At 43.8% G+C, this 23915-nt stretch overlaps 1 protein-coding gene across 1 annotated transcript in view; it reads right to left on the bottom strand.

The window, feature by feature from the left end:
* Positions 1-2336: 2336 nt before the first annotated feature.
* zgc:77151 (AT-rich interactive domain-containing protein 5B) overlaps positions 2337-23915 on the bottom strand; it is a 68597-nt gene continuing 47018 nt past the window's right edge. The window contains exons 4-12 of the mRNA XM_015976673.3: positions 12104-12308; positions 8395-8625; positions 5000-5106; positions 4759-4906; positions 4551-4603; positions 4372-4469; positions 4115-4295; positions 3794-3967; positions 2337-3678 (exon numbers count right to left, since the gene is read on the bottom strand). Coding sequence (XP_015832159.3) covers positions 2530-3678; positions 3794-3967; positions 4115-4295; positions 4372-4469; positions 4551-4603; positions 4759-4906; positions 5000-5106; positions 8395-8625; positions 12104-12308 — 2346 coding nt within the window. The 3' untranslated portion in view covers positions 2337-2529. The remainder of the gene's footprint in view (positions 3679-3793; positions 3968-4114; positions 4296-4371; positions 4470-4550; positions 4604-4758; positions 4907-4999; positions 5107-8394; positions 8626-12103; positions 12309-23915) is intronic.

The raw sequence follows: 23915 nt of genomic DNA, 5'->3' as shown, positions 1-23915 counted from the left end.
TTACATAAAAAATTATTTAGTCATAATCAAAACACTTGATGTTAGAACGTCCGGCTAACGAACATTCCAACTGCTGTCTTGAGGCTTTAAGTGGTTTATCAGCCAGCTCAATCTTTTGCAAATAAAATTATTGTGTGGTTTTGTGATCATATGAACTTAATGCTACTTTTACGCAGATGTATTTCAACATTAGTGGTACAATTGTAGTTATTCGAGTTCATCCCTCTTCCCCATTTTGTTAACATTTAACAGAACTACTCCTGCAATTACAAATTTGTGAAATTCTTTGAAGTGTGCAAACTTGTTCCTTTAAAGCATGCCGGGACTTTTACTGCACAAGTCGGACTCACTCTTTTAAACACCTCGGCGACAATAAATACAGATTCACCGAGGAGAGGAAGCCGAGCCAGCCCGTAGTTACATACAGTAGTTACCCTGTTACTGCACTGAAGAAAACATAACTAGTATCTGTCATTTTCTATCTTCAAGTGACGCAAAAACAAATGTTAAAGCTAAACCCGGAGTTTTAAAATACTTTCAACAACAGAGGATTAATGGACTAATCGGGCGAAGCACTTTGGTGTGCCTGCCCATAAACCGGGTGATCATCTCCACTCATGCATTCATTCCCAAATTAACAGTCAAATCAGAAAAAAACTGAAAAAAGTTTTAAAATATTTTCTCTCCACTCAACATTTTCCATCACTGATTCATCGACTACGACGAGCGTTTTGGCTTCACTGAGCCAAAACAAATATGGCCATAAGCTACACAGTCAACGATAAATGGCACCTTTTAGGTTTGGAGTTCGTTTGATTTCAACGTTTGGGTAAAATTAAAATCATCAACATTTTGGCAGCTGGAGGATCAAACATGGTGGCTTCGAGCATGAAAAGCAAAAGGTACAGTAGGTGTGCAAATCTGAAACAAACATCTGTGGCATCAAACAGGAAAAGCTGCGTTTTAAAGGGACACCTGGATGTTTTAAACCACGGGACTTAGGACTAGGAAGGAGACGAAACAGCAACACCCTCTGTGGTGGACGCGGAAAGGTTAAAAATAGTAAACTTCCAGATATAATTGGTCATACGAACATTTTCTATCAGTTCAGAAACAAAATTTGCTGTGGACTTTTTTGAGGCAAATGAGTTGAAATCTAACTGGACTGCAAGTTAAGGCTGTGACAAAATGCACTAAACAGAAAATAAATGAACTGAAGATGTTTTAGTTATCAAAACTAAATTTTGTGCAAAATCCTTGTAATTTTTCTTGTCTTTTCTTGGTTTAGAGTCGTACTGCTACTCTTTTTAGCAAATCTTAAAATGATTCAAAAACTATTTACAATTTATTTCTCTCACTTTAACGCTCTTTTTGAACACTAAATCGAGACGAATTCGAGACTAATTCGGACACTATCCAGAGAAATTTAGCGTCCTGATCATTTTTTCTCCTAACAGCGAGAACCCAGGGCTGCCCAGTGACACGGTCCAGGTCGATATCGTGGACGTAGGATTCTGCCTTTAGCGGTTAGCGAAACGGGGCAGAAAACTAAAACGGTGGGTTCTCCTTCATCAGTCAAACTGCACCTCAGTGTGAAAACCACAAGAATTATGAATCATGACGTAATTTCGCGGATCAGTTGATGCCTATGTTCTACCAAATGACTGCTAGAAAAGTCTCACACCCGCGGAAACTGACCGTTTAGTGGGGGAAAACAAGAACCTGAGGTAGTTTTGACTGGGCTACACATAAGATGTACGCTGAACAGCGGTGATGAAGGTGAGACATGAATACAGACCAAAGCCAGGAAGAAGAGGAGAGCCTAACTGCACGTCTGATCAGATCCCCCTTTGATCAGAGATCAAAGTGAGCAGTCGACGGAGAACATCGAGGTATCCCTTTGAGTGGATGTTTCTGGAGGCGGCGGTGAGGCGGGTCGCCGGCCCGTTAAGGCACACGTGTGTTAGAAAACTTTCTTCTATTCAGCTAAAAGCAGGACTACTAGAAAGCCTTCACTTAACAAGCTATAACGTGAAGACGGAGCTTTTTCATTTAGAGCCCTAGATTACATTTAAACACTTTATCAGAAAATAACTATATCTCTACAGACGTAGAGGACAATTTAAAAATGAAACTAGCTGACTACAGTATGCTCTGGATGCTTGTAATGATGTCCCGATGCATAGCATCACCCATACATGTGATTATTTTATTCTACCACGGAGCTTCTTCAACATTTCACTGGAATACTGAAGAATGAAGTTAATAGTGTTATGGAGGGTCGTGGCACTGACCCAGTTTCCACCTCAACGAGGAAAAAACGAAGGACGAGAAGTTGATCTGTGATTGTCATGAGTGGCTGCGTCCGTAAAATCTGGAAATGACACCAGATAAAAGAGGGAGTTCTGAAAGCTGAAGACAGGAAGCACCTCCGCTCCATTTGCAGGTTTGACCAACACAGAACACCGCGGTGGACTCGTCCCACGTCCCGCTAACAGCTGTCAGATGGTTAGCATGAACACGTGGATGCTAAAAACAGTGTGTGTCGGCGTTAGAGGGCCCGGCTCCTTTTAGTTCAGCGGGACCGGGAACAGAACACAGAGTGGGATCTTTCTCCTTCTCAGACTTCTGTAGTTTGACACTTTCCATTTGCTCCTTTGCGTCCTCCTCGTCCTTCACTTTCACAACTCCCTGTCCCTCAGGGGGAAAATTTTCGAACCTGGTTCCGTTCAGATCCTCCTCCAGTTTCACCTGGAATGGTGGCAGACCGAGCAGGAAGGCCCGGATCCTGCTGGGAGAACTCAGGTCTGCGGGTTCCTCCTGGCTCTTCAGATCCATGTTTGGACTTCCTGGACTTCCTCCAGAGCTGGACCGCCCCCCCAGGCTGAAGTCCTGCGCCTGCTCCAGGAAGCCCGGTCTGGATTTCTTGGACAAAGGCGGGTCCGTGTTTCCATTCAAAGCCTGTTGGCTGGGTTCTGGTCCTTCAGCTGTGGTTCTTTTGGGCGCGAAGCGTTTGCTGAGGTTGAGGGGCAGCGCCTGCTCAGGGGGTGGAGTTATAGGGGAGCAGGGGGGCTTGGTGCTGAGGTCGTGGGAGAGAGCCTCAGAGAGCCGGCGGGTGAAGGTCTGCAGCTGGGACGAGTCCAGATGGCGAGTTTTCATCAGCTGGCACACCTGAACGCTGCAGTCCAGGTTCAGGGGCAAGACTCGAAGAGGGGGCAGGGGAGGCCGGCTCCTGGGGTCCCGGTTGGCCCCCCTCTGGCCCCCGTCCTCAATGTTACACCCCGAGCAGCGGTTGTGGTGCTGGTGGAGTGGGTGGGGCTGAGTCTGCTGCTGGTCACCCACGGGATGAGGAGTATCTGGGCTTGTGGCTTTGGGCTGGAAGGTGTAGATGGTTGGATGATGCTGCGTTGAGTCCTGGGGGGTCAGAGCCGGGCTGTCCGGGGCCCTCTGGAACCTTATGTGATTCCTGAAGATGTCCAGAGGACAAACACCTTTGATGGGACTGAAGCCGACAAAATGCGGCAGAGCAGATAGGAGAACGCCTGACGGAGCCGCCGACTCTCCTCGGTCCGGCTGCGACTCTGTGGATTTGGACTGAAAGGGGAATATGGGGGGAGACATGGGGGAGAGGTCAGGGGTAAGGGGCAGCGTGAAGGGCAGGATGGCCGGCTGGATGGGCTGTAAGAATGAAAGAAAACAGGTTGTAAAATAAAACCACAGACATAACCGAGCTGAATGAATTAACCAAAGCTGGATCAGACCCCCCCCCCCCCGTCCGATAGTTTGAACGTACCCGGTGTGTGCTGCTGGCTGTCGGGTTGATCTGTAGCGACTCTGGTCCTGCTTTAGCTTTAGCCTGCTGCTGAGCCAGAAGCTTGGCCTGAGCCATCAGTGTGGACTTGTTTCGAGTCCCTGGAGGCCGTCCTCTGCCTCTTTTCACCACCATGGTGCCATTTGGGCTCATAATCTGTCCAGAATGAGAAGTTGTTCAGAACCAGAACCTTCTAAACCTTCAAATCGTCCCTGAAGAACCTAATCCCTACAAACGTGATTACAACAGAAATGGAACCAAACAGTCCTGCTGACAGGTGATGAGATCCGGTTTGTGACTCACAGTCGGAGAAGGGAGAGCAGGAGAGACAAATGTCTTCTCTTTGGGTTTAGGACCAGGCTTCCTGCCTCTGGGATTGGGTTTCCGTCCTCGTATTCCTCGGGGTTTGGGGAGAATGGGCAACTCTGGAATTTTAAACTCTGTTCCTCCTTCTTGGAGGTGCTCTTCATAAGGAAGGATCAACCTGAAGAAGATTCACAGAAGTTTTACTGAATGACCTGAAACCAGCAGCAGTGCTGGCGGGTTTTATATCTACGAACCTCTCATAGTGTCTTCTGGTGCAGGTGGCCGCGCTGGTGCTGCCCGGACATCCTCCCAGCTCGTTATAAACCACCTTCCACAGACGCTCCATCGTCACCTGAGATGGAAACAGGAAGGACGATTGATGGTAAGAACCACAAGCATCAGACGCCGCTTCGAGATTTAAATCTAAACTCACCTTCTTGTAGCCTCCGAGCCGTTTGACCACTGAGAACATGAGGAAGAGGTCGACTGGAGAGCAGGAAGTCGCACAAACCATGAAAACATCAAGAGGTGATTAGTTTGACACAAAATACACACATTTAGTTTTTAACAGCAAATTACCCGCATGGGATTCAATTTGGGAAGTACAACAACCAAATAAAGGCGAAGCAAGGAGGACTCACTCTTCTTGAAGCCCAGGTTGGGAACTTTATGGATGGGCGCTCCGTGGCGCTCCATGAAGGCAAACAGCTGATCCAGGAACAGCTGCTCTTCAGGATGAGGCAGCCAGCTGCCCTCATAGCCGACCTCTACGCTGCCCATCACGTTCTCCTGGACCGGAACCAAAACCGGCGCAAACAGGTCGATTCTTCAGAACAAACTCCCACCTCTGAGTGAAATAAAAATGTAACAACAAAGACAAACCTTCATCCTTTCGATCCAGGACTCTGATGGGCTGGAAGTCTGGGGATCTCTGCCATCACGGCCCCTCCGTTTGCGAGGCCGTCCTCGAAGACTGAGAGACGGACATCCTATAAAACACAGTTGTTACAAATTTGAAAAGAAAACTGATGACTTAACTAGTAATTGTATATTGTCCAGCAGGGGGCAGCAGTCTGCAGGAAACAGGAAGTCTTTTTAAGATAAGAACTTCATTCTCCTGAGACAAATTATTTAGTCATGAACATGCTTAGTGCAACAAGAGGGTTAAATATGAGACAGTAAAACAAAAACAACAGATGATTTCTAAACAAGTATCAAATAATTACAACTAGAAGGCAGCAGAGAAATAATCACCTACAGAAGGAGGAAGAGGTATTCAGTCTTATTGCTGTGGGCAGAAAGGATTTCCTGTGCTGTTCGGTTTTGCTGTGAGCTCTGATGGTCCACCATGGAGGCGTGCATGGAGGTGGTGGTGATGGGGGTGTGTGTGTGTGTGTGTGGGGGGGGGTGTCCTGGTACCGAGAAGCTTTTTCAGCATCCTCCTCTCCAAGCCCTCTCAGAGGTTCTCCAGTCGACACCCAGGACAGAACCAGCCTTAGTAATTGACTTGTTGGCATCAACGTTACCATCTTTGCCAGATTCTCAAAAAATACGGGTGGCTAAGCTTCGAAAGCTTTTGCAGACGAAGACTTCTAAAGCTAATGTCCAAATTGGTGAACAACCTCGCACCTCAACCACTTAATACACGTGTTACACAACAAAACTGCTAGAGTTACAGAGGAGCCTCAAAAACTACCAGATCCTCCTTCACAGAACATTTGGTTAATCTTCATTTTCACACAGAGGTGCTAAAAACTGGAACTTGTTACTCTTGGTCAGCTTGCTTCTCACACCAACTCTGTCAGGAATCTTGGCATGACCTTTGACCCAGCTCTCACCCTGGATTCTCATGTCAGTTCTCTTGTTCGCTCTTCCTTCTTCCATCTCAGGAACATTGCTAAGCTGAGTCCCATTCTGTCCCGCTCTGAACTTGAGACAGTTCTCCACACCTTCATCTCCTCACGCTTAGACTACTGTAACTCTCTTTTCACGTGTCTGAGCAGAACCTCCCTGAACCGTCTACAGGTGGTTCAGAACGCCTGTGCTCGGCTTCTGACCAAATCCTCCAAATACACCCACATCACCCCGCTTCTCCTCCAGCTTCATTGGCTGCCAGTCAACTTCAGGGTTCATTTCAGGATCCTGGTTCTGGTCTATAGGGCCTTACATGGACAAGCACCATCTTACATTGGTGATCTTCTTAGTCCCTACACCCCCAGCAGGTCCCTGAGGTCCAGTGATCAAAGCCACCTTGCTGTCAAAGGTGACAGATCATTTGCTGCTGTGACCCCCAGACCCTAGACCTCTCTCCCCCTGAGCCTGAGATCAGTGGACTCAGTGGTCTCCTTTAAACTCACCTGTTCAGGCTTTGGTGGGACCTTCATCACCCTCTCCTTGTTCTGCCTTCCCCAAGATTTACTGATTTCCCTCTTTCCTATTCACTCTCTCTCTTTCTTTGCATTTTAGAATCACAAATGTCCGTTTTGCTTATTTTAAACTTATTTTGGTGAAGTCATGGCTGACCTGTAGTTATTACTGTTGTGTGCTAATGGGGGACAGATGGTGACAGAACACTTTACATTTTACCCTCCTATGCTTTTAATACCGTTAGGATTAGCTTTTATAATACATTTCTCATTTTTATTACAGTTGGGATTACTTTCATGATAAATGTTGTGTTTTTAATACTGGGTAAGATTGTTTGGTACAAATTTGGAGGTTTTAGTTTAGTGTAAGCAACCTACCTTAAACCAGGGATAAACGATTAACTGCATATGCAATTAAACTGCGATGTGACAAAAGGAGATTTTCTAATCGTAAAGGCTGCGATTTGACCGGCAGCGAGTGGTTAACACAATGCTAATAAACATGGATAAACCCATAGGGATGCTAATATCGCCGATTACATTCTAAAAGATTACGAATTAGGAACATGCCATAAGATTACATTTGGAGTGTAATAAAAAGTAAAAACTGCCATCAATCAAATCCGATACATTCAATTTTTTCTATATTGGCAGAAATAATTTTTAAAAGCCGATAAAAATTAAAAAAAATCAGGTGTTTTTTTTCATTGCTAACTCCTAAGGGTATTATTCCACCCCTAAATAAGATTTTGTTCTACGCTAGAACCTTCCCTTTACAAAGATTGTTTTATGCTAAGCTAAAGCAAAACTTACTGCTTCCAGATCAGGAGAATGACTGAGCTCGCTGGCTACAAAATCCTTTTTCTCACTTATCTAACTCCGGGAAATCCAACACAAAAAATTCTACTTCTGAGTGGAATATCCCTTTAAGTTTGGTGTTTTAATGTTTGCATTATTTTTTATGTATAGTTTAGATTTGATCTTTTACAAATAAATTCTTTAAAAATCCTGCCATGTGAATTCATGGATTTTTTTTCACATTCTGTCTCTCAAAGTTGAAGTGTACCTATGATGAAAATTACTGACCTCTGTCATCATTTTAAGTGGGAGAACTTGCACAATCGGTGGCTGACTAAATACTTTTTTGCCCCACTGTATTTATATAGCCTGGATTCGAACCCGGATCCTCCGAGAGTCAGCGACTCTACCAACTGAGCTGACAGCTCTTACTAAAGATTGAATCAAGTTTGTTTTTCCGCTACCGCCACTGTGCTCCGAGAGGAAGTCAATGGGCCAGTGAGGTGGAGGGTGAGGGGCGGAAAAAAATTACCAATTAGAGGACAGAAAAGATCAGCCACAGGCCACGCCTCCAGAGTGCCAAAACTCCCAACAGCCGAGCGAGCACACGTTTTCCTCTGCCGTGTGCTCGTTGGTCAACGCGTGCACGCAAGGTTGTCACTTGTGCACATCCTTGTGCGCTCACAGACACAGTTTGCTCTCTGTACAAATAACCTCCCACCATGTATATTTTCACTCAAGAGGTTCTAACTTCCACGCGCGAGTCCCGTTCGCACGTGCGATGTGGACCCGTGATACACGTGCACGGGTTTTGGCACCCATCTGATGACATATGTTCAGCTCCCACCACTCCATATTCCTCCTCCTGACCAGCTCTGATACAGGCCACAAAGGCAGAGTCAGCGTGTCCTCGGGAGGACTGAGACCTGTACCCGAGGTCAGATTTGTACAGGGTGAAGAGAAAGGGTGACAGGACAATTCCCTGCAGCGCCCCCTTTCTAAACAAAGTTTGACTCCAACATTTAAATCTTACCCTGAAAATAAATAACTTCTAATACATAAACACAATAAATGGTGTTCTTCATGTTATGAGTTTCTGCCTCTGAGACTCACTGAACTGCCAGGAGAAGCAGGCGCTGTTCTCCAGCGTCGGGTGGTTGAAGGTGTCCCTGCAGTACAGGACCCGGGCGTTAGGCAGCACCCTGATCCCCCCGAGGGCCAGCAGGTGGGGGTCCTGCAGCTCCGGGCCCCTCGCCCCCACCTGGATCCGCCTCTGCAGCGAGCGGAAGCGGCAGTAATGTGGGTAGCTCAGCACTTTGATGCCCTGCTGCTGCTCCGAGTCGTCTGAGAGGGAGAGACACAAAACGGATCAAGAAAATCCCGATGGATAAAAAAGAGGATGAAACACGGAGCTGGAGACTTCAGCTGGTTCCCAGAAACGTCAGAGACAACAGACCCAACTAACCAAGAAAAAGCTCCTGCTGCACAAACACACAATGAGATTTTATGTTAAATAACATATTAGAATCGGCCTCTAATGAATAAATGACGGTGAGTTCAAGGACCGGACACAACTTCACACTTCTTCTTGCTACTGTTGACTATGGGTCGTTTAGGGACCAAGGAATAAAAACATAATGCAGATTCTTGAGTTATGATCACCCAATGAATAGTTTTAATCAGGTTTATTAAACTCATGGATGTATTTGGGGGGGGGGGCATGTTCCCCCCACTTTTTCCAATGTCAAGTTTTGACCCCTGCACTTTTTACCATCCAAAAACCATATTACTTTATATTAAATTGACACCGGTTGAGCTCTAGGACCAAGCGGAAAACAACCGTTTGCGTTGAAGCCGGTTTCCTATTACAGCATACTGTAAAGATACCCCCACCCGCGGACCTGCGGAACCGGGTTATTGTGAATATTCGGGTTTTAAAAGGGTTACTGGCTGCATGTAAACGCACTCACTCTTGTTTCACTCTGCTGCATCATCCCACCCACCAGGCATATAAAGTGCCCTGATTGGCCCACAAAGCGGATAAAGCTCTGTGATTTGTTCACTAAGCAGATAGAGCACTGTGATTGGCCCACCATTATGGACCAATCACAGCTCTTTATGTGTTTGAAACCCCTCTAGGGAGTTGTGATTGGCTAGCCAGAGTCCTGGTAGGAGCTGCGGAGGTTCCAATGGAGCATGCCTAGACCATTCTTTGCAAAGCAACAATTTGGTCTAGTTCACTAGGCTAAAACCTTTCAGCTTCAGACCCACAAAACAGAAAAGGTCAAAACACGTGACCCCAGAAAACAAGCACTCTTAAAAAGCTAAATAATCCAGGGCACAAAAAACTGCTTCAGCTCAACTTCACTTAAACCCATTTATGAAAAGTTCATTTTGAAGCAAAAATGCGATTCAGCAATTGGGAACCCCTGCTCTACATCTTTCTAAAGAGGAAAACACAATACAAAAACCTGGGGAGGTTGGATTTTAATTTAATAATGAATTATTTAGTTTGGAAAAATGTTCAAATTAAAAACAAAATATTAAAAAACGTTGGTTTTAGGTAGGGATGTCCCGATCAGGTGTTTTTGCCCTCGAGTCCGAGTCATTTGATTTTGAGAATCTGTCGATACCGAGTCCCGATCCGATACTTTCGATACATTAAAAAAAAATAAGAAAAGGAAGAAACAGTTCCAGAATGTTCCTTATTTTTTATTTAATTACATTTGTATTTTAATGTTTAACAACAGATCACTTCTGTGAGGTAGCTTGAACACTCAAGTAATAAATAACATAAATTCTTCACTTTTGGACTTTATTGCAAATATAAAATGTCTAATATAAAAACAGATAGCACTTCTACTTAAAACACCTGGCAGGGGTCTATTTTGCCTCGGTCCCCAAAATGCTTAGATACGTCCCTGGGTATGGGACCAGTTTTGAAGATGATATGAATTGTATCAACTACATAAATACTACATGCTGATAAATTATCGCTTTATACAGGTACAAACGTGTAGTGGGATCAATCTACCTACATTTTATTTTGTTAAGAACTTTGTTTTGTTTTCTTGGTTTTTATTTTCCTGTCTTCCTGTCCCGTCTGTCTCTGATCTTCCTGCATCTCCCAGTCCTCCAGAAAAACTCCTGCCTGCTTCCTTCTTTTTCACCTCACACGTCACTTTTTAACCAGCAGATCAAATTGATCTATTGACCGCAAAAAAAGCGGAGTGTGCGCCGCGCTGCCCGGCTGCGCCAGTGACGAGCGCTGCAGCGGGGGCGCGTCCACACGTCATGCTCAAATACAGACAAAACTTACCAGAGAGAAAATGAACCGACACGAATGACTGTGTGTTAATTATATATTTTTTGGTGAGGCTACTTAGAAAATGTTACTGTGGCCGTGTGCAGAACGCAGCTGGAGTTCATCAATAATCAGCTGTCTTCCTGCTGCTCTCCACATGCTCAGAAGAATCCCGCTACTGAGTCCATGTAAATAATATAATAAAGGTGGAAACTGGATCTCTTTGTGCTCCTTCTGGGTGTGTAAGTTAAGGGCATCAGGGGAGCCTGACAACCTTTAAAGCCGGGCGTACACTGTGCGACTTTTTCACTCGTAGCACGCAGCTTCAGCTCAAACTGTACGACTTCCTCGCAGAGCAGATCTCACGAGCCAGGCACTCACACTGCACGACCCAGTTCTCGGATGCGACCTGACTGCTCACACTGTACGTCTGGTAGAAACACGTCGGACCTAAAAATATGCTAAAAATAGCAGTTTTTACTCAACATGTCAGACTTTTTTGTCTTGTTTTGCCTGTTGTCCTTCGGGAGTGCTGCAGGAGGACACACAGGGATTTATGGGGGATGGATGAGTAAAACGAAATAAAGAAAGTAAATCTGTGTTTTGTGATCAGTTTAATTTGACATGAACACGACAAACACGCCTTCATGACAATCTTTGTGAGTAAAGAAACGTGTAGAAACAAAAACGAACAACGTGTGTTATTAGGGAGATAGCGGGGAGCGGTGGTGATGCAGGATTGCGCATGCGCCGTGAGCGGTTCTTTGGGTCGCAGCTGCTCGCAGCACCGCTTCAACAGTGCGATACCCTCACGAGGGACGAGCGAAATATTAAACACGCCAGAAGTCCGTGCGACCTCACGACTGCTGATCGGCAGCTGGTCACGTGGTGTTAATCGCCTCTCGTAACCCCCGTACACTACACGACGCTCGGCGCAAAACTCGCCCCGATGTCGTGGATTCTCGCACGACTGGAAAATCGGCTCAAAAAGTGAAAAAGTCGCACAGTGTACGCCCGACTTAAGGAGAACCAAGTTGCTCTCCTGTAATTTGAACCCAGTATCCAACTCCGCATCGGGGCTTGGACCGGGAAGTAACGCCCAAGTCCCGATCAGTCTGAAACCACGTGATCAGGGCCGATTTCCGATCATGTGATCGGATCGGGACATCCCTAGTTTTAGGTCATCTTCTAGGTCAGACTAACCTAAAACAGCTAGGATAAAAGAGTTTCACATCTAACGTGTTTCATAAATGCTTTTATTTATGTTTTTGAATCTACCGTTTCTATTTTTAGTTCTTTAATATGCATTTAGTTTATTATACATGTCAGTTAGCTGCTGTAGACACTAAGCGTGTCTGAATATTCTCTACATTACTCCAGTTTTCTCTGTGCACGGCCACTCTTTTAGGTCACACTGGAGGATTAAGAACGGGAGGAAAATCCGGGTCAGTTTAAGTTACAAACTGCAGGTTTAATTTCCTAAAACACCAGAAAAACCAAGCAGAGAGCTTGTTTTACCCTCAGTTTTGACTGTCAGGAGCTGGCTGCTGGTGTCGGTTGAGTTTTCGGTGCAGTCACTGATCTCAAGAGACTTGTGCAGCCCGTTGGTGTCGCTGAGCGGAGGCTTCGGGCTGCTGCTCCAGCCCACTGGTTCTGAGCAGGACCATCGGACCAGGTCCTCCACCCGCACCACCATCTTCCTGGACACAGCCAGAACTTCATCCTGATCAGAAACACAGAAAATCCCTGTTAGAATAATTAAGCCTTTGAGTTTATAACCATCTACCCATATGAAAATAATCAACTTCCACATTATTTACCACCATTTCAGATGTCGACCAAACAGGGGCGCCTCCAGAAAATTTTGATAGGGGTGGCCAGACGGGGCAAGAGAAATCTTTGGGGTGGCACACCAAACGAGAGGGTGCTCGCGGCAGAACTACAAAGGCGGAGCTGCACCAGAGTCAGCCCCGCCCATTCACGCAAACTCAGCCTAGCCCACTGACTTCTTCTGTCTTTTTTTTTTAACTTTATCGCTAACTAACCTGACCCACATGAATTACGGCTGTTACTAGTTTACAATTGTTAATGCTATGATCTATGCTCCAATAAAACAAGATAAATATAACTTGCTACATGACAAAGCCTGAATATATCCCGAAATGGAAAGATTTCTTTTAGCAAACATCTGCCCACAGCCGCTCTAACAAAAGCGGCCTACAACAGCATTTAAGGCTTATTGTTGTCAGGGCTCTGGTAGTCCAGTGGCATGAGTATCTAACTGAAGTTTTGCTTTCCCCTCTGCTGATGCTGGTTCGACTCTCGGTGGGGTCGGCAGTAATCTATTTAGCCAGCTGAAACTTTTAATTTGTTTATATTTTAATTGTAATGTTTATTTTCTGCAAAATATTTATGTCTCTAAAAGTTCTTTGAATTTGGTCGTTCATTTTAGTTGAAACTCTGCTCACAAATGGACTCACACTGGCTAAATAAACAAATAAATAAAAAAACAAACACATTAGTCATCATATTGTAAACGGTATACCAATAAATGGTTGTAAACACAGTAGTGGCAAGTGTAGCTAGAAAGGAAGAAAAAAGTTAATACCTCTACTGGGAGGTGAACCTGCACAAAACTGCACGTCAACCTGACTCCATAACCACTTCACCACTACATCTGATAAAAAGCAGGTGGCGTTACATGTGATTGTGCCATCCAGTGTGCCTTTGTGGATGGGATGTATGGTTTTTCCGGTGGTGTCTCAGTAGAAGTCATTTCAGAAATAATTTGTCAGAAAATTCACAGAATATCCAGATTTGAGAACCAAGACCAGACCAGCTTCGGGGGAGGAGACCAAATTTCAGCTGAGATGGGAGGAAAATGCATGAATGAGGCCAAAAATGGCTTTGGCGTGTTTCTTATGAGGAAATGAAAATATAACATGATAAAAAGTTCCAAAAGTTAGATTTTTTATTATATGGAACCTTTACAAAAACTATTCAATTAACTTCTCAACTCCGTCCTCAATCTTGCATTTTAGATGATATTGGCTATAACACCCTCTTTGGTTCCAGAATGCTATCAATGACAATGACTCCCACTTAGGTGGGAGCCATCCATCAGTTCCCTGATCAAAAAGGCCCAGCAGAGGATGTACTTTCTGTGGCAGTTGAAAAAGGCCAAGCTGCCGGCCCAGATGATGGTGCAGTTTTACACGGCCATCATTGAGTCCATCTTCACCTCCTCCATCGCTGTGTGGTACGCTGGAGCCACAGTGAGGGACAAACATAGACTGCAGCGCATTGTGCGCTCCACTGAGAAGGTGATTGGCTGCAGCCTTCCATCTCTCCAGGACCTGTACGTCTCCAGGACTCGGAGGCATGCAGGTCGGATAGCAGCTGACCCTTCTCACCCGGGTCACAGACTTTTTGAGCCACTTCCCTCAGGCAGGAGGTTACGGTCCATCCGGACCAGAACCTCCCGCCATAAGAACAGCTTCTTTCCATCTGCCGTTAGACTTGTGAACAGCTTATGAACATACAACCATGCTCGTCTTCGGTACTCGACACAATGTCACGTTATCGGTGTTACCATTACCTGCCATTTTTTATAGCTGAAAGTTTTATTCTATTTTATTCTATTTTTAATCTTATTATTCATGTTATATGTAGCACATTAGTACCAAAGCAAGTTCCTAGTTTGTGAATTGTTTGTTCACTGACAATGGCAATAAACCTTTTCTGATTCTGATTCTATCAAGTCTGACAACTGGAAGGAATTGGACTGACTGATGGAATGGGCGGGGCTGACTCTGGTGCAGCTCCGCCTTTGTGGTTCTGCAGCGAGCACCTCTTGGACCAAACTGGTCCTTGTGGTAACTCTGGGAGAATTTAGCCTGTGGCAATGTATTGCATTGCTCCTTTATTTATTTTTTAAATTTTTAAAAAACAGAATGTATCAAAAACATTTAAGTGAAATTTTACAAACACAAACATTTCAGAAAAAACATTTCAGTTATTTAACACTAGAACTCCCAGCATTTTCTGATTCCCCCAGCTCTACCAGAGCTTTGTCAAATGACTGCTTGGTTTGATAACAATGACTAAATCACTGATCGTTAGCTGCCTTTCGTTTGTAAATGCAGCCAGCCACAGATGATGGCCAATGGAATGTGCTTTTGGGTGTTGGGGGTTTTCAGTCTTTCAGGCTGGCCCAGTGGCTCTACTTGTCTCTCCTGTCTTGAATCTGGTTAACTGAACTTGTCCATCCAAAGACTTCAGAGAAACACACAAATGACAAGAAAGGATTTTTTATGTAGCGCTTAATAAAAACAAAGCACGAGTCGCTTCAAAAGAACAATTAAAATATAAAAGAGGTAAAAATATAATAAAACATTTAAGATAAAAAAAAATTAAGATAAAAAAAAGAGAATAAAAATGAAAAAAATAAAATAAAAATAAAAATAAGGTTAGCATGGGATCCTGAAAACTGTGGAATTGTTCATGTCCTCTGTCCTATGTCTTCCATGTCTCTCCCCTTTTTCTATGCATCTTCGCATTTTCTGTCCCTCTATTTATTCTTTCAGCTTTCATACTCACACCCTTGTTACAGTGTCAGTCCAGCCATTCCCAGCCCTAGCCTCTGATTATTTCAGTTTTTACTTCATCAGTTTTCACTTTCTTATTGTTTGTGTAATTTTTCTATTTTCATGTTTTATTTAGCTTCCGTTTTTGTGCCTTTGAGCACTGTGTTTTTCTTAAAGCCTGGTTCATGCTTCTTTGTCAGCTCCGCAAGGGACAGACACGCACGGATTGATGGAAGCATTTTGCTCTCATGCTTCTCCGTCTCCTGGGGAGTGTTGCCAAGCAATTCCTCGCCAGGACAACAGAGGGCGTAGTGCTGTTCTGTGGTATCCTGTCATGTATCGGTCCAAGATAGTGTGCTTATGTTGTGTTTTTTGTGTATATAAGAGACTTTTTAACACAGACATATTTGTCTCTCATCCTCCTCCACCGCTTCATGCACTCCCCACCTCTAAACCCACGTTTCCTGTCATTTCCGTCCACAAATAAAACGCTTGCTGCGCATCTTTTCACTCCTCCAGTCACGGGGGAATTAAACGTTCATATTTTTAGAGTTTTTCGCGAGGTATTCTTCAAGCTTCTCCGTGTCAGCCGCTTGTTATCCTCGGCTCTCTTTATGTTTTTGAGGGTGCACTGGCGGCGCTGTAAACAACAGCGGCGTCCTGACCAATCACAAGCTTGCGTTGTCCATCTCGACTGACGGATGTTTAGAAAAGAGCGCTCGACTCCGCCCGTCCTTGCGGAGCTCTCCGGCAGGCACGCAAGGACGGATAATGGCGTTGCGTGTCTCCGCACAGACGCAGACGGAGAAGCATGAATCAGGCTTAAGTCTTTTTTTGTTTAGTCTCTTCTCCTGTTCTACTTTTTTTCCTCAGTCCCCCCCCCCCCCCCCCCAATTGTGTTTATCTCCTCTAGCCTGGCAAGCCAGACTAAATAAATGTATTATTATTTATTTATTTAGTCTGGCAACGCTCCATTGACGGCTCTCGGTTGTGGGGCGGGTTCTACCATTGTCTTTCAAATGATCTCCGCATTCCACTGGACAATGAATGTGACATCCTCTTGTTTCACTCTGTTGCATCATCCCACCCACCAGGCATATAGAGTGCCCTGATTGGCCCACAAAGCAGATAAATCTCTGTGATTTGTTCACTAAGCAGATAGAGCACTATGACTGGCCCACCATTATGGACCAATCACAGCTCTTTGTGTTTGAAACCCCTCTAGAGAGCTGTGATCGGCCAGCCAGCCAGAATGCTGTTGTTGTGGCTACAGAGGTTCCAGTGGAGCATTCCTAGACCAAACTTTGCAAAGCAAGAATTTGGTCTAGTTCACTAGGCTATATCTCCTCTGCTCTTTGATTTACTTTGTAAGATCCTTTTCTTGGTGTTAAGTTTGATCATTTTGTTAGTTTATCCATATGTTTTCCTAGCTTTTCACTTTCAGTAATCTTCATGTTATGGTTCTTTTTTAACACAGAAAAAGTGCTATTTTTACCTTGTTTTTACTGATGTTTCGACTATCACTGCAGCCTTCTTTACGGTTTTGCCACTGTTAGTGGCATCACTTCCTTTCCTTTTTGTGTGTTGAGTTGCCGTCCGGCTTCACCAATGTATGTTTTATTGCATAGCTTGCGTGGGATTTTATATATGACTCCACATTTGTGTTCTGCTGATATCTTGTCTTTGGGGTGTACAAGTCTTTTTCTAACTGTAATGTATGGTTTAGTTGGTGTACTTATGTTGTGTTTTTTCATTGTTGCCATTATTTTCTGTTATGCCATTTATGTGTGGCTACATAAGCAGAGTAGGAAGTGTATTCTGGTCAGAAATCACAACCAACCAACAACAACGGAGGCCTGCCATTAGAGCCTCACAGGCAGGATAACTGCAAGGCCGACTTGAACCGTTCAGCTAATTGTGAATAGGTGATTTTTAGCAGACGTACTTGTTATAGTTGCATTTGAAAAGATGGCTCCTAACACCTATGATAAAGCTGCTTTTCAGGCGTAGAAAACAAGTCACACTCATACACAGACTTGGGTGTGGTGTGTTGGGACGGTGGGCATGATTGTGAACTGTGATGACAATATAAACTTGGGAATAAGAAGGACAGTTTACTACAAGAACTTTTGGCTTGATAAACACGACACAAAGATGCCTAAAAGCTACACTGCTGCCGAGGTTTTGGCTCTGCTGCAAAACATGGCTTCTTGTGATTCAGATGGGGGAGGAAGAATCAATTCTCTTGCGAGAGTTTTGATTTGTCTTCAGATGAGTTGTGTTCCACGTCAGAGAGCAGAACTCCTCCAAAGAAGAAAGGTTGACTGGAGACACAGACAGGCAACATTTCGGAACCTGCAATGTTGGAATCTTTGAATGAATTGTCACTAAACCACCGATTCACATGTAATTGCCACATTTACAGAACAAAGGAAACCATCCACAAGTGATTAAGAATCCTAGATAACAACAGCCCAGTCAAAACTCTCTGGTAGAGATGGGGGATCCCGTCAAATGACGTCTCTGGAGCCCTTTTCAGACAGACATTCTGGAACATTTGTGGACAATTCAATCCGGTTTTTAACCGGAACTGTGTTTTCAGACACACCACTTTTGTACCAGAACTTGTCCTTTCGGCTGCGTTCACACAGCAGGGAAAAGTTCCAGATGTCTGACGGCGGCGGGGGGTGGTGGGGGGAGAGAATCGGACTCATGTTAAGAAGGAGAAGAAGAAGAAAATATCATTTCTATAGCGCCTCTCAAGATAAAAAATCACGAGGCGCGTAAGCTTAATTCTGCGCACACGAAGATGCATAAGAGACCTGGATGATGAAGCTCAATGGTTAAAGGAATCACTGAAGCGGTGTGAAGCGCTCCGTCGCGCATCTAGGCGGTACCGTAGGAGGCGAGCTACCGTGGTTCGCCGCATGCTACAGTATGGCGTTTAAAGCGTGCCACAACCCGTGCACGCGCATTGGGTCCACAGCGCGCGTGTGAACGGGACTCGCGAGCGCAAATATACATGGCAGCGCGCGTGTGAACGGGACTCGCGCGCGTGTGAACGGGACTCGCGAGCGAAAATATACATGGCGAGAGGTCATTTGTGCACTGAGAGGGAGCAAACTGTGTCTGTGAGCGCACAAGGATGTGCACAAGTGACAAACCTGCGTGCGCGCGTTGTCAACGAGCACACGGCAGAGGAAAACGTGCGCGCGCGGCAGCCTCTCTGCGCGCTCGGTTTCTGACTCCTGCTCGCTCGGCTGTAAGGGCTTTTGGCACTCTGGAGGCGTGGCCTGTGGCAGATCTTGTCTGTCCTCTGATTGGTTAGTTCACCCCGCACTTTACCCTCTATCTATATAAAAAAGTCTGATGTTCAGTAGTTGCTGGCATAGCTCAGCTGGGAGAGCGGGTGACTCTCGCCCCGGAGGATCCAGATTCGAGTCCAGACAAGGAAAATGTAGTAGACGTCATGTTAATTTTTCTTAATTTCAGGTATTTTACAGTTGTGACCGTTCAACTGTCATTAAACGTCCGAATGTTTGCTGGGCAGTGTTTTAAAAAGTGCACATAAGCTAGATGGTTTTAACCATATAAAATTACATTTTTTGTGATACTGGAAAAATACATACTGAAATAAAACTACTGATTGAAAACTTTATGACTGTGGTTGTACAATATATGACTCACTAATACACTGCAAACTCCCTTAGAGTGGGGCTTCCAGAGAGAGAGAGAGAGAAAGAGAGAGAGAGAGAGAGAGAGAGAGAGAGAGAGAGAGAGAGAGAGAGAGAGGTTCTTGCCTCATTAATGAATTGTTTATTTTTTTCAGTATTTAATTGACAAATTATCCTTTCAAATAATTAATTGATGAGTTACATAATTGTCCATTTAGAATTGTTGAATGGACTGAGTCAAGTTTGGTGCACTTTATATATTTCAAAACATGTTTTTTTTATTTTAATGATGCATATAAATAATTTAAATGTTAATTTAATGAAATATTTCTATTTTTTCATTACCTCACCCTTGTTTTGACAAAAACGGGACCTTGCTGGATAATATCATGGAGAAACTATTTGTTCACAGTACATGGCTCAGTGAGGATCTGTGTAAAGGAGGAGATACTCAGAAATCTGTCTGCAGATTGTTACAACCCAGACTGGAAGTGGTGGGCTGTAATAAGAAAGGAGACCAAACAGAGGAGTGGGGGTTCAACAACTGATTTATTTAACAAAAGTAAGGATTTACTAAAGCAAGTTAGTGAACAGAAAATGGCCATCTCAAGGTTTTACTCGGATGTCCCTCAGCAGGGTACAGCACTGTTGAAGGTCATCTGAATGAAAGCTTGATATGCAGTTTCTTTATGAAATGGACAATTATGTAACTCATCAATTAATTATTTGAAAGGATAATTTGTCAATTAAATACTGAAAAAAATAAACAATTCATTAATGAGGCAAGAACTTTTCTCTCTCTCTCTCTCTCTCTCTGGAAGCCCCACTCTAAGGGAGTTTGCAGTGTATTAGTGAGTCATATATTGTACAACCACAGTCATAAAGTTTTCAACCAGTAGTTTTATTTCAGTATGTATTTTTCCAGTATCACAAAAAATGTAATTTTATATGGTTAAAACCATCTAGCTTATGTGCACTTTTTAAAACACTGCCCAGCAAACATTCGGACGTTTAATGACAGTTGAACGGTCACAACTGTAAAATACCTGAAATTAAGAAAAATTAACATGACGTCTACTACATTTTCCTTGCCCGGACTCGAACCTGGATCCTCCGGGGCGAGAGTCACCCGCTCTCCCAGCTGAGCTATGCCAGCAACTACTGAACATCAGACTTTTTTATATAGATAGAGGGTAAAGTGCGGGGTGAACTAACCAATCAGAGGACAGACAAGATCTGCCACAGGCCACGCCTCCAGAGTGCCAAAAGCCCTTACAGCCGAGCGAGCAGGAGTCAGAAACCGAGCGCGCACAGAGGCTGCCGAGCGCGCACAGAGGCTGCCGCGCGCGCACGTTTTCCTCTGCCGTGTGCTCGTTGACAACGCGCGCACGCAGGTTTGTCACTTGTGCACATCCTTGTGCGCTCACAGACACAGTTTGCTCCCTCTCTGTGCACAAATGACCTCTCGCCATGTATATTTTCGCTCGCGAGTCCCGTTCACACGCGCGCGAGTCCCGTTCACACGCGCGCTGTGGACCCAATGCGCGTGCACGGGTTGTGACACGGGTATGACGCGATACTACAGCAGCGGGCTATCTAGGTGCGCACAGCGTCCCCCGGTCCCCTCCCCCTCCCTCTTGTCCGGAACTTTACCTCACCAGTCTGAAGCAGCCACCCTGTCCGTAACAATTCCGGACCTGTTACTAGGGGCTTCGTCTGGATAAATTCCGGAACACGTTATCCGGATGTTTGTATTCAGACAGAAAGGTCTTACGGACAGATTCCGGAACATTTCCGTTTTTCATGGCCTGTCTGAAGGCGGCTTGGGAGTTCTAGTGTTAAAATGTTATTTTAAATTTTATTTTAAAATGTATTATTTATGTTTAATTCACCTGTTGCTGTGTTCCCAAAAAGCTACAGAGATAAAAACTTTTAAACGGTGAGCAGCAGAAACGTATATTTTTTATTCTCATTTCTTTACTCATTAATTATATTATTTTTATTTTTTTTACAGTTATGTCTTGAATAAATAAGATCGATTTATGGTTTGAGCGAACATTAATATTAATATGATTTATTAATACTGGCAAAAGCTGGGGGGAGCAATTTTCTAGGGGTGGCCATGGCCACCCCTTGGGGGTGCTATTGCGACCAAAGTCCAACACATTCGTTGGTTAAATCTCTGATTTAGAGACCCATAAATATTCATGTACTTTATTTATCCAATTTATTTAAGGTATTGGCACAAAAGTAATTTAAAGGTAAAATATTTATAAATAAATGCCTTAATCTGTATAAAGATAATCCTAAAACATTTGAAATAATGTAATAAAGTTGTCTTGTGTGACTTTGTTTTGGTTTTTGAATTGAAAGTCTCACAAAATCATCCTGAAATGTTGAAGTAGGAATAAAATCAGGTTTTAAAGTTTGACATTATTTAGCAAAACTTCCTTGTTATGATTCCTGTGTAGTTTGTCCTGACGCAGCTTTCACCTGTGCAGGTAAAAACACAGAGCTGAACGTGTCCCAACAGAGGAAAACAACTTAATTTGTTGTTTGTATGAGCAGAACCAGATCAGTCCGACAGAAAATAAAAACCCGTTGGAGGTTTGATTTTCCAGAATTAAAGTTCTACTTTAAGAAAATAAATCCAGTTTCCAACCTTCCCATGTGTGTTTGTTTTCTGTCTTCGGCCTCTGAGTGTTTCATGTTGACAAACTGCTCAGCGACAGATGATGATTAACGCTCTGAAGGGTAAAACAGGAAGTTTACCACAGATTTTTTCTTTTTTTGTTTTGTGAAACAAAATAAGCTCAAAAATCTGTAAGAAAACTTTATTGTGGTTATTAATGAATAAATATTGGTTTTTAGTTTAAACCCAAATAATCTGTGATTTTTTACCTCCATGTAAACTCAAACAGATTTAATCTAGCCTCATCTCCTTTCCTTCTCATTGTTTTTGAATTTTCAAAATTAAGTTTTTAGTTTGAGGAGCAGAATAATCTCTTAAACTTATATTTTAACAACTTCTAGTCAAACTCATTTCCACTTCTAACACCCATCTTTATTTCCGTGAAGGTGAGACCATTCTGCCAGTAGATCCTACCCTGTTCACACTTTGTTCTCTGAAAAAGAAATCTTCATGTTTTTGTTCTGTGAGCTAATGAAAGCAGCGTTTGTTGGTTAAAATTCATGGTTGTTGCAGCTTCTTCCTCTTCAGCAGCAGATCTGCTGTGGCGCTTGTCCTTTTTGTTTCCAGATTCTCAGATTGAATCCATTTCATAACAATGACTTTTTAAAACATTAAAACAAAGCTTATTGTAGAAAGTGACTGATCCAGCTGGATGATTCTGATTATTTCATAAAACTGGTGGCCAGTATAAACAGTAGGTGCCTTGTTTTTAACCTCATCTTAATATTTGTTGGATGCAGCAGAATATTTAACTAAAACAACCACAGATCATATGTTTTTTGCAGAGCTGATCTGGTATTTATCTGTAGGTTTATTTATCTGTTTTCTAAACTTCATATTTTCAAATAAATAAAATTTCTGAGAACTTAAAGCTGGGAACTTGCAATGTCTTAATATTCATAACTCAAATACTTCTAACTTAGTTTTATGATTAATTTATCAGAAAAGTTCCTGCTCAGAAACAGAGTCTCCGATGTTCCTGTTGCAACCAGGAATGCTATAAATGATCTTGATGTGTGCAGCTGTCTTGCTGAAGAAACTCTTTTGGTCCTGACGTGGTAGAAACTGCAGCATCAGGCTGGTATGTGAGGTGGTGGTGGACACAAACACAGCTGATTGATCTACACTGCAGCAGCAGGAGGAATCAGCTGCTGCAGCATCTAGACTACTAAAGCAGGAAGTGAAAGTCAGCCAGGACAAAATGTAGGTGAAACGGTTGGGTGACGGCAGGCACTAAAACAGATTTTAAGAGATGCTGGAAGAACGAGGAGGAGCGTTTTAATGGGTTTACAGAGAAGGTGGAGCTGCTGCCGTCTCCTCCTGCTCAAGTCTCCACCCCCAACTCCTAGCCCCCGATGCCTGACATCTGTAGGATTGGGCATCGAGCATCGATTGGAACCGGTTCCAACTGTTCGTTTTTTCCGGAATCGTTCAAAGTTTTTTATTTCGATTCCTAGAATGCCGACAGAAGAGGAATCCGCGGCCGATGTCCGTGAAAAATAAACGTGATCTGCAAATTGTGATCAACGCTTTTCAGAGCTGATCACACCAGTTGTCCATGTGCAGCACCGACGACCCCCCCCCCCCCACGCAGCGGCCAGATATAAACAAACGTGTCTGCCAAACTTTTACTCCGTAACGTAAACTTTAACTCCTGCAGCGTAGAGGAAACGTGTTAAATGCGTCAACACGGTGATTTTAATAGAAGCTTTAAAGAACAAACTCTGGACGGTGTGAGGCGAGTTTGTCTCACTGCAGAAATAAAAACACACACGGAGCGTCAGCAGTCAGACGCAGCCGCTCACCAACACCCGTGTGTGTGTGTGTGAGCGTCAGAAGGCTGAACAATAACCTGTAGAATATTTAAAGTCATCATGCTAGAGCAACTTCTCTGTGGTGGAACACACCAGCTTCTGCCACAATAAACAATTATAATAATAATAATAATAAATCACACACAAAGTTGTGAACATTTTAATTTCCTTTCTGAACTATTTCTGTTGAGAGTTTTAATGTTTAAAATCTGTTAGATTGTTACTGACAGCAGCTACATTTCAGTTTCACTTTCTGTTCTGACTGAGTGCTGCTGCAGCACGGAGGTGTAGTTCTCAGTCATCCTGGACATGATCATCCTGAGAGTTTTAGCTGAAAACAGCTGGGCGTGTCTGGATGTGTTGGAGACATTTAGCCTCTCATCCCAGAGGCTTCTTCCAGACTTTGGTTGTGGTCAGAAACAAACACACTGGTTGTGCTGCAAGTCTTTTTCTTTTTTCTCCAAAACACGTTTTTGTCTAAATGAAGGTGATGTTGTTGTTCAGAGTTAAAATTCATGTTGGAGTTAAGATTATTTCATCAAGTAGGACCTGTGGTTAGCTGGC

Source organism: Nothobranchius furzeri, chromosome 10, assembly GCF_043380555.1.
Source record: "Nothobranchius furzeri strain GRZ-AD chromosome 10, NfurGRZ-RIMD1, whole genome shotgun sequence".
NCBI classification, from domain to species: domain Eukaryota; kingdom Metazoa; phylum Chordata; class Actinopteri; order Cyprinodontiformes; family Nothobranchiidae; genus Nothobranchius; species Nothobranchius furzeri.
The sequence above is the reverse complement of the archived record's forward strand: the minus strand, read 5'-3'. Positions and strand labels throughout refer to the sequence as shown.